This window comes from Anolis carolinensis, chromosome 4, assembly GCF_035594765.1.
Source record: "Anolis carolinensis isolate JA03-04 chromosome 4, rAnoCar3.1.pri, whole genome shotgun sequence".
Classification (NCBI taxonomy): Eukaryota; Metazoa; Chordata; class Lepidosauria; order Squamata; family Dactyloidae; genus Anolis; species Anolis carolinensis.
In genome coordinates, this window is record NC_085844.1 from 240,698,297 (window position 1) to 240,709,103 (window position 10,807).

Consider the following 10,807-nt stretch of genomic DNA (forward strand, 5'->3'; position numbering starts at 1 on the left):
TATCTGTTTTTCATATAAAACTCTAAAGATTTTCAATTCCAGGTTTGTTTGCATGAAGTTTGAAATGTTCCATGACTTTAACAGTGTTCTGTTGTAAAGAATGTAGAAATGAAAGGCTAAAAACCAAAACAAAAGTATAGCTACCTGTTTACACTTTTTAGGCCACCCTTGGAACAAGGCATTAGCAGCCATAACCTCATTTTCGGATTATTAAGTAACTTCAGGCATACTTCCATCCTTTCATTCAGAGGCTTTTGAGATTGTCATCATTTCAAAGTATTACACATTGAAAAAGGCTAATGGTGAATGCTGAAGAGAATACTATGCAAACAGGAATGCTTTGTTGGATGATGAATTTGAAACAAATAAACTAATGTTAATTTCAGATGAATTTTAGTTAATTCTCTTTTTCAATTCTCTAGCATCTGATTAGGCTTTTCTTTCCCCTCACAGGCATAATGAGTCTTACACGTGGACAAATCCTACATGCTGTGTACATAATGTAATTATTGGCAAGCTTTGGATAGAACAATATGGGACAGTAGAAATTATAAATCACAGGTAACATCTGTTTGAATCACATTTTACTTCCTGAAAACTGCAAGTAGAACAGGGCTGTGGGTGGTAGAATCACTTAAGTGTCAAAATTTTCTGCTCATTATTTGGAATACAGCTAGGAAATAATGGCCTGTTTGGGTGGATGCTCATTTTTCCTTACTGTTTTAAGTAAAAATGTGCTTGTGGGAATGAATTCTTAGGTTTCTGACTGATACAAACACATTCGCTCCAGTTATAAGAGTTGTTTTCTAAGATTTTCTTTGATAATGATGATTTTGGTAACAATGACTCAGTGACCTTCACCTCAGAACCAACATCAGGATTGTCAACTGGAATCTCAGATAGGATATTCTGTAAAACAACAATTAGGCAAGTATTTGTTTGATGTAAACAAAAGAAGGTGATGGAGAAGCAGAGAGCAGATGCCATACTTCCTACTATGAGGTGTTCTCCCTGATTTTTGGAACACTTGCTTGTCTCTAGATTTTTACCAGCTCCTCCTTCTGGACTAAATTATCCTGTTATTGTTGTAGAGACTGTGGGATAAAAAAGGTACATAAATAAATAAATAAATTCATAAGGCCAGAGATTTAATCATCTGTAGACAAGCAATAGGTTCTATCTTAGATGGAGAAATCTTGGAGGAGCCTACAAAGTAGTTCCCAAACTGTGTTTTGTAGAACTCTAGGGTTCCATAAAATCATTCTAGGGGTTCAGCAAAATCTTAAAAATCAAATTTGAAATGAATTTGAAAATAAAACCACACAAGGCTAACTATTTGATCTGTAGTCTCTGTAATAGTTATTTTGTACTACGACTATTGTAATGAGGTATGTAATTACTGGCTACATATTTCAGCATTTCACAACAAGTGTTATTCATCCATAGTTGATTTTTCACATTTATTCCACATTTCCTTTTTAGACTTTTCTTTCATTTTGAGATGAAAGGCATTTGGGATATTGGGATATTATTAATAAAGTATCAGAGTATAATCCACTTAAAATTAGATGTTCTATAGGAAATTAGAAGATGTGTTATAGTAAAATATTCATAATATACATTTTGATTAAATAAATTGCAGATAGAATTATTCAACCTCAAAGCCAATCACTATCAACTTCAGTTCATCAGAGGTCATCAGCCTTTCAGCATAGCTGTTTGGCGCCCCAAACCTCAGGAATAACATTTACAATAAGTAATTCACCCTTTTAATACTTCAAACTTGGGCCTAGGCACAGATGCATTACAAGGCAAATGCTTCCTGTACATATGCATAGCCCTTTCTCTCACATCTCCCTTTCATACCAAATCTCTTATACCAAATCTTCAGACTGCTTTTATCCTTGTTCCTGGGGCCATTACAGTGGCCCCAATCTAGAAATTCTTAAAAACATGTACATAACCATGTACATCTCGCTCTTCTATCCTGTCATTTTTTTCCACGTCATTAACACTAAAAAGTCTATCCAACTGTGATCAAAGTCCTCCATGAGTGATTGTTTTGATCTCAGCATATTGACTACTGAAATCACAATGGACAATGGGGAATATTGTATTACATTTAAGTGCACCACCAAGGTAATAGCTTTGTGAACCATTGATTTCATTTGTTTTTCTTTTATAGTACTGGGGATAAGTGTATACTTAACTTTAAGCCATGTGGACTATTTGGTAAAGAACTTCACAGAATAGAAGGCCACATTCAAGACAAAAAGTAAGTGTTGTGTTTGTTTTTGGTGTTGATTAAGGTGATATGCATATATCCCTATGCAGGTGAAATATAGCACATTTCCCACCTGTAGTGAAACAAGCTTTGCTTCTCCTTCTTTCCCTTTCTTTTTCTTTATCCTTCTCTTTCCTCCTTTAAGAACCCAAATCCATCACTCAGAAGTAAGCTTTTGACTTTTGTTGGGAGACAACTATAATTGATGAACTGGACACTGTGGATGAAATAAAATACTCAATTCACTTTTTAAACCGCATTCACTATTTTGCTTCTTGAAGCATTGCTACAGGCTAGGAATGGGGTTGGTCCTTTGAATAGCTGGCTACTAGTGGAAATAAGATTGGCTGCTTTTTCTGTGTTTGATTTCTTGAAGGAAGTCTGTATATAATGATCCCTGAAGGGTAAGTATAGATCCAAGTATGGATTACTACTCAGTCAAGTATATCTGCACATCTTGATTCTTGGATGACATACAGTGTGTGTGTGTGGGGGGGGGGGGTATTTAGTCAAATACCAATTGTACAAGTTCTCCCACTTAAAAAGAGGAGAGAGGCCTGTAATTGACATCATAGGTAAACCTCAACGATGAGAGACAACATCCAGAAAATCACATAGTCTGATTTTTCCCGAATTTATTTGCAAATTATGGTGGAAAATAAGTATGATGTCAATTACAGGCGCCTCTCATCTTTTTAAGTAGGAAGTTGTACAATTGGTATCTGACTAAATATTTTTTCCCCACTGTATATGGCAGGTTTTGGATTACTTCTCTCCCTCGTTAATTTCCATTTTCCATGCAAACATTTGGTGAATAAACTATTTTAAAATAGTTTACATCACAAGCTTAACTTAAAGCTTGATCTTAAATATTTAAATCGTATAAAATAATTAAAATGTCTGTTCCTTGAAGCATCGGATCTCGTTATGATGGCATATGTTTTGATGATATCCTGTTTGGATGAGGCATGGGACTGTGTTTGGAAACTACAGAAACTTCAGTTGTCCAAATGCTGAAACAGATTTGTTATTTCATTTCATTTTTGAGCAGAATTCAAAGTGCTTGTTAAAGCCCTACAAGGCTTGGGTCTAGCCTGTCTAAAATATTTTTTCTCTCCATGCAAGCCAGCACAATTTTAAAGATCTTAGATGGAGGGCTTCATCTTGATGCAACCACCATCACATTTGATGATAAAATGAGAAAGAGCCTTCTCAGAGGCTGCTCACAGGCTGTGGAAATCCATTTCATGAGAGCTTTGGTTGGCACCTTCTCTCTTCTCTCTTTCTGTTCCCACACAAAGATCTTGTTATTCAGACAGGCCCTTCGTGTTTCGATTATGAAACAGAAGAATGATCGAATGTGTGGTGCTATGATTTTATGCTTTTCTTTGTGTTTTAAACATACATTTTGAACTGTGTGCAGTTCCAGTGGAATTTTTCAGGTTTTTTTTACTTCATAAATATGATTTTAGCTGTACTGTACATAAAAAACTGAATTGTAAGTCACTTTGAGTCCCTTTCCAGGAGAAATGCAGAGTATATATTCAGTTTCCATGTAATAACCATCTTAGAGAATAAACTATTTGCTTTTTCAGTTATTCATTTTTATTCTGGATTTTTTAACAATCAGTAAGAAGAAACTTGCAGTTATCTATGGCAAATGGACAGAATGTTTATGGTGTGTTGATCCTTCCACTTACGAAAATTACAAAAGGAATGAGAGAAAAGGTGGTGACCAGAAGAAGCCCAAACCGGTAATGTTGACTTAAGTTGCTGCCCTGAGTCTCTTTGGGGACGGGGTGTGTGTGTGTGTGTGTGTGTGTGGAGGGGGGGCAGGAAATACATAAAGATGATGATGATGATGATGATTATTATTATTATTATTATTATTAAGCTGTATTTGCAGGAGGAGGAGTTCAGCTCTTCCACATTAAGCAAGTTTCCCAAAAAAGAAACATTTGGAGGATGCAAAAGAGAGAGAGAGAGAGAGAGAGAGGTCCAAGAAATACACTTTGGGGAGATAAGGTGTCTCAGTCTTCAGTTTGTTTGTGGTGTTTGCAGAGAAATTATATTTAATTATTTTATGAACAGAACAGAAAGGGGAAATAAAGCTAGAAAAAGAATATGAAGATAAAAGGAAAAAGAAATTGGCAGTACTTTTATGAGAGAGAATGAGACTATTGCACAGTACAAATGTAATGATGTCCACTCTCAACAAACCATAGTTTATTGATTACTTCATTGTTGTTGCTTCTTTTTTCCATTCTCAGTTTTATGTCCAGCTCAAAAGAATATTTTCTTAATTCTAACACCATGTTTTGTATGAAGGTCCCAAATGAAGAAATCATGTTTCTCTGGGCAGTGAAAACCTAAACACAGTTGGTTTAGCCTGTCACAGCCCAGAATCAGCAAGGAGTCATGTGGTTGAAGTCTCAGGTTTTAGCCTTCATTTACAGTCTGATTTATAGGCAAGGCGAGGATCAGTGGCCAAGCTCTCCAATAGCATATGGGGAGGAAACAATGATTGCATTTGGGTATTTTAAAAAGTAGACAAAAATTGACTTTGACTGCATAGGGAATCTATTAGTGTAATTTTAAGGATAGACTTTTATTAGATACTAGTTCCATACTGAGTGGTGTCAGAACTTACGGGTGGTGGTTCACGGTGGGGAGGGGATTGTGACTTTGGGGAAACAATTTTTGTATTTTGAATTTTGTATACTTTATGCTATTTTCACATAACACAATAAAATGTATACCACAAAAAAAGAAAAGAAACAAGGCGAGGATCCTGGGGGGAGAGATACTTCTTGGGCTCATCACTTGTTCATGTCACATCAAATAATAATGTATTGAAGGGACTCTATTCGTCTTGAGTCATCTGAACTGTGTGGAGCAATTGGGACCAAGAATTTTAAAGTTGCCATTTACCATCAAGGCATTTTCTTTGTTTTAAGAGTGAGGAACCTGAAAATGATGAAGCTGATGATATGCCAGAAATCCAAGAAACTGTCCAAGTCATACCTGGCAGTAAGCTACTTTGGAGGATAAGTACTAGACCAACAAATTCATCTCAGGTAAATTGCTCAAAATTGGAATATTGGGTGTAGATGTGCATTAACATAAGAGAATTCAAGAGTCCCAGTTTAATCAGATATAAAGAAAACACTGAAATTGATAACTGAGTTTGTCTTACCAAACCTTTTGGGTTTACCAATACTGGAATAAGAAAGGATATTTCTTGAGTCATAAACACTGTAGAATTGTTATTGATAATGCTATTAGTTTCATTTCATTATTGTGTTATAGGATCCTTAAGGAATGACAAGTAAAGAAATAGTCGTATCTCTAAGACAATAATCTTGAAGAGATGAAAAATGGAAAAATAGAGGCCCTTTAGTAAAAATCTGGTTCTGTAATCAGGCTTTTGGAGAATAGTTCAGTGCAATAATACATTTGGAATATGTACAATGACTATGGAACCGTCTTAGACTACAATTTTTGGATGGTGTGATTTTAATATTGGATATTGAATTAATTTGTATTAATTTTTAATACAATTTAATTTAAGCTTAATGTTTGTATGTGTTTAAGGCATTGAATAATTATCATATGTAAGCCGCCTTCGATGTAGAGAAAGGCGGGCTATAAATAGGGTAAATAAATAAATAAATTCAGATGGCAATGAATTACAGCAGTCTTCATTAACTGCCAATACTAAGGGATTGTGGGACTTGCAGTCTGGGTGGGCAAAGTCTCCTATCTCTGCCTTAAAACAGGAGTAGGAAATTTGTAGTGTTGAAGTGCAATTCCCAACAGCTCTAGCCAGCTTAGTAAATGGTGGAGAATTTCCGATAGGTTGTACCAAGGGATCATGAAATGAAAAGAAGCTCATACTTTAATTCAAACTGCAACTAATGGTAGTGCCACCTGTAGATTAACCCATATAATTTCCCCCAAATACCTCCACCTCTTGAAAATAAGTGGCAGTTAAAACTAAACATCATTTAAATATTTTGAAACTGCATTGATGATTTGTCATTCACCTTTGAATTCTAATGGCATGTGATTAACGTGTTTTCCTATAAACAGTTGAGCTAATGATTGTTGTTGAGAACATTGTTTATCAAAAAATGTGGATCAGCCTGTCTCAGGATTCTGTTTTGTCATCTATACTAATTTCCTTTGTCCACTCAGTTGGTTATGAGTACAGGCAGTCGCCAAGTTACTAACAAGATAGATTCTGTATGTTTGTTCTTAAGCTGAATATTTTTGTAAATCAGAAGATGTACATTTTTAAGTGTAACTCTAGCCATATATGCACACACACACACTTTGGATAGCGTAGGGAAGGGTTAACACCCATGTGGTGTTTGTTTGGCAGTCTGTGTCCCTGTTCAGAGGATTTCACCTCACTTTCAGTCCCTGTGATAATTGGATTGTGAAAAAATTGACTTGCTGTAGAAACAAGGATTGGAGATAAAACTTCAGTGGAGACCGCTTTCACTTATGACAATCACTATTTCAGGAGTGAATTTCCCTTCTAAGGATAGACTTCTCTCACTTCCTGTTTTCTCACCCTTGTTTATAACTATGAGTCATTTGTAAGTCTGATGTTTGCAACTGTAGTAGTTAAATGGCAGAAACTGTAAAACAACAGTATAATTTTTGTTGTTTGTCAACATGATTTCTGAGCAGCCATAATGCACGAGCTTCTTCATTTGCAGACTAGAACTACATCAGATGAGCAAGCAAAGTATCAATGGAAAATGGAAAATATTCCACAGCAACCCACACTGTTGATCTCTAGACTCACTATGATAATTTGCTCGTGACCTAAGATCTTTCAGCCTATTTTGTAATGATTAAGGGTTCTTGCCTCATACTGAACCACAAAGTGCCAAACTTTAAGGATTCAGCTTTTTTCTTTCTTACTTTTGAGTAAGAACCAGCTCCTGATAAGGGTACTTGTGTCAAGGAGCAAGAAGCTTTGATCTGGCCTCTTGTTTTGGTTTCCATTATTTGTTTTGAAACCTCAGTTTGCATTTGTGACAACTTCCACAAAAACAAAACCCTGAAGTAGAAACACTGAAATAAAATTTCTTTTCAAATTCTCCAATATGCATACTTGTACTATTATGAATTTGTAAATTGAAATTCCAAACTTTTAGCAAGTTATATCAAGAAGAAACAAGACAATCAATAAAGAAAAGGGGAAAATTTTAATTAACAACTTGTAAAATATTTTACAGGATAAACAGATTGGGTTGGTATACAACAGTATTGTACAAAGCTGTATCCAAGTATTTTTAAAGAACATTTTTAAAAAAAACCGAGCATAGACTGTAAGATTCTGTTCATAAACTGAAATTAAATGAAGCCAAAGGCACAAATATTTTAATGAAAGATTTTGTAACATATTTGAAGAATGAGTACCATATCTGCTTGTTTTATTTACCATAATCCCATTTAAGGGATGGGGGGGGATCCTATCCTGGGATCATGGCAGATCTCCAGAAATCTACTTTTCCTCACACCAAATATTATATATTATAGTCTAGTTTCACTCAATAATCATTGTTATAAAATATCCAGTAGCATCATAGCAAAAACCTATCACTAAATTATACAGCATCAAATTGTAAACTCCAGTTTGAATCCTTAAACACTACAAGAGAACCTTTTGTGGTACCTTCTAAATATAGCTGACCTTAATAATAAAAATAAATCTCTATTGAGAGCAGTAGTCATCACGGATGCCTTTGATTTAATTACTGGAATTTTCTTTTTCATCCAAGAATGAGCTTTTGCTCTTATCAGCACAGTCACGGGAAAGGAAGGGATTAGAGGATGATGAACAGTCAAAATGGGCCCTTTTACACAACATAGTTATAGCCCCTTGATTCCATTGTCAACATAGTATGAAATCTTGGGGTTTGTACTTTAGTGAGGAGACACAAGAGCTGCATTTTGGCCCTGGCATTTCTGGTCCTCTAGTTTAGAATGCTGAATGCCCACCTTAAATTGAAAATCCCAGAAGTCTGTAGGGTGGAACTATAGCAGTTAAAGTGGAGTCTTAGGATTGTAGAATTGATGTTGTTGGACACTACTAACGGTCATGGCTCAATGCCATGGAATCATAGTGTCTTTTTACAAGGTTTTTTGCCTTATTTGCCAAAGAGTTCGCACCCAGCTCCAGCTCCCTGGAATCCATAGCATTATTTATTTAGCCACAGTAAACCTATGAATCAGGATAAGAACATAATAGCAGCATTTCTTCCTGAATTGGATCAGTGAATACATGAACAAAGTACGGGGATGAGTTGTCCTATTCATTTGTATTTTCTGTTATGTGGTTTGTTATATGTTTCTTTGTTGGCATTGAATGTTTGCCATATATGTTGGAAACTGCCCTGAGTCCCTCCGGGGAGATAGGGCAGTCTATAAATAATGTTTTATTATTATTTTATTATTGTCACAATGCAAAGTGGACGGCAGGTTGAAGATGGTCCTTTCCCCCTCGCCTCAAATTTCTGGTTGAAGGCCTTTTTGTGTTGCATGGCAATTTCCCTCCAATAAACAGATCCCTTTTCTGATCTTCGGTTTCATTCTCATTGTTTTAAAAAGAAAATATACTGTATTCTTGCACAAATGAAGTGTAGCAAAATGCTGCCAAGTGTTATTAAAAATGAAAATATTTGTGGTTACTTAGTGTGAAGGGACATGTCGCAAAGAGTTCCCTTCTTCTATGTTTTGTCCTTCTGACTAATAACCATAGTAGAAGTAATTTTTGACAACATAGTCATGTATTTGTGTGTTGTTTTTCCCCACTTAAGATGTACAATTTCACCAGTTTTGCTGTCAGTCTCAATGAATTGGAAAAGGGCATGGAAGAAGTGTTGGCCCCCACTGATTGCCGATTGCGGCCAGACATCAGGCACATGGAGAACGGAGAAATAGGTAAGAGGATGTAAGGCATCGGTATACGATCTATTAACCAAGTAATTGTATTCTGCTGTATTACTTGCTTGGCTTGTATTTCTTCAGGTCATAGAGCATAAAAGGGAATTTCTTGAGAGGAGCAATGGTAACTGTTTTAGAAAGGAGGAAAGGATCCTCCCATACTCCTATCTGCTATTTTGATGGAGCTGCTTTGAATGGAGAGACAGACACAGCTCATTCATGGTTTATAGTGAAGTGTCCGGAGGAGGAGTTGTTTAAAGCTACGGACAATGCAGTTGCTGTTGCCCGTTTTTGGTCTAAAACTATTTAGTTGCTTGTGATTTCCTTTTTTCATCATTTTGAAATGTATTTGTTATGCAATGCTTTTGACACGAAATAAAAAGTGAAATGTTTCCTCTGGGTTCATATAGAACAGGGGATTGGCAAATTTTGGCTCAGTGGTTTTTGCGTTTCCAGTCCTTAATATGGCTTGGAATAGGGTTGAAATCTGTTACCATTCCAGTCCCCCAGACTGTTAAAAACTGTTCTCCCTGAATAGGGGAAAATTATAATGATCACAATGATCAAATTTCCTTTTTTTCTTTTTTCTTTTTTGCTAAATTGCCAGAGTTGGACAGAACAGTCAAAATTAAAATAATGGTTTGTGAAAGAATAGGTCTATCTGGAACTGTAACCTTGGGATCTGCTATTTTTTAAAGTATACATGTTGCTTTTATCTTTTGTGCTTTTAAAGGGATGATACTGGAGTGAATAATATTTGAATAAATTGGCCTGAATCATGACTATGTATTATAAGCATAGTCCTAAAATGATGTGGATTTTATTTCTCCACTTTTTCTCCCTTTTGTATTTTTCTTCTTGTTTCATAAAGTAATCAATCCCTTTTGAAATATCTGTTAGATCTGGCTAGTAAAGAAAAAGAGAGGCTAGAAGAGAAGCAGAGAGCGGCTCGTAAGGAACGTGCAAAAGATGAAACTGAATGGAAAACAAGGTAATGAATGCGGCTTGGGGTGGGAAAAAAACTCCCACTGCCTATAGAAGCAGCAGTTATGGGGCAGTGCATGAATTCTTGTGTTTTAAATTGCCATGTTTTTCAAATTTATTATTCCAGAAGAAGGCACTTTAGCATAAATCCTGTGTGTTACTCCTAACTAGAGTAGGTTCATTGAACGAATGGAATTAGCTTACATGTTGACTCCACTGTTCAAGAACTGATTAAATAGATCTACTCTAGTTGGGATTGACCAACAGGATTCTAATCTAAGAATACGGACATAGAATCAGGAAGAGTTTTGACATTCTAACAGAGGCATTTGCACCTATTTCATAAACTGTAGAAGAAAGAGCATTAGCATACTTACCAGAGCCTTTTCAGTAGTGGCGCCATCGCTCTGGAACACCTTGCCACCTGAAGTTCGTGCCTTGCGGGACTTGTTGGCCTTCCGCAGGGCATGTAAGACACATCTGTTTCGACAGGCTTTTGAGTTCTGTTGTTGATGTTTTAAAAGGTGCTTTTAGGATGTTTTTAAGATGTTTTTAAGATGTTTTTAAAGATGTTTT

The 10,807-nt window shown here is 35.9% G+C and overlaps 1 protein-coding gene across 3 annotated transcripts in view; it reads left to right on the forward strand.

The window, feature by feature from the left end:
* Positions 1–10,807, forward strand: part of osbpl2 (oxysterol binding protein like 2) — a 74,241-nt gene that overhangs the window by 57,845 nt on the left and 5,589 nt on the right. For all 3 annotated transcript variants that reach the window (XM_003220697.4, XM_016993462.2, XM_062979021.1), the window contains 6 exons: positions 454–561; positions 2,186–2,275; positions 3,915–4,038; positions 5,242–5,361; positions 9,121–9,244; positions 10,148–10,238. In XM_003220697.4, coding sequence (XP_003220745.1) covers positions 454–561; positions 2,186–2,275; positions 3,915–4,038; positions 5,242–5,361; positions 9,121–9,244; positions 10,148–10,238 — 657 coding nt within the window. The remainder of the gene's footprint in view (positions 1–453; positions 562–2,185; positions 2,276–3,914; positions 4,039–5,241; positions 5,362–9,120; positions 9,245–10,147; positions 10,239–10,807) is intronic.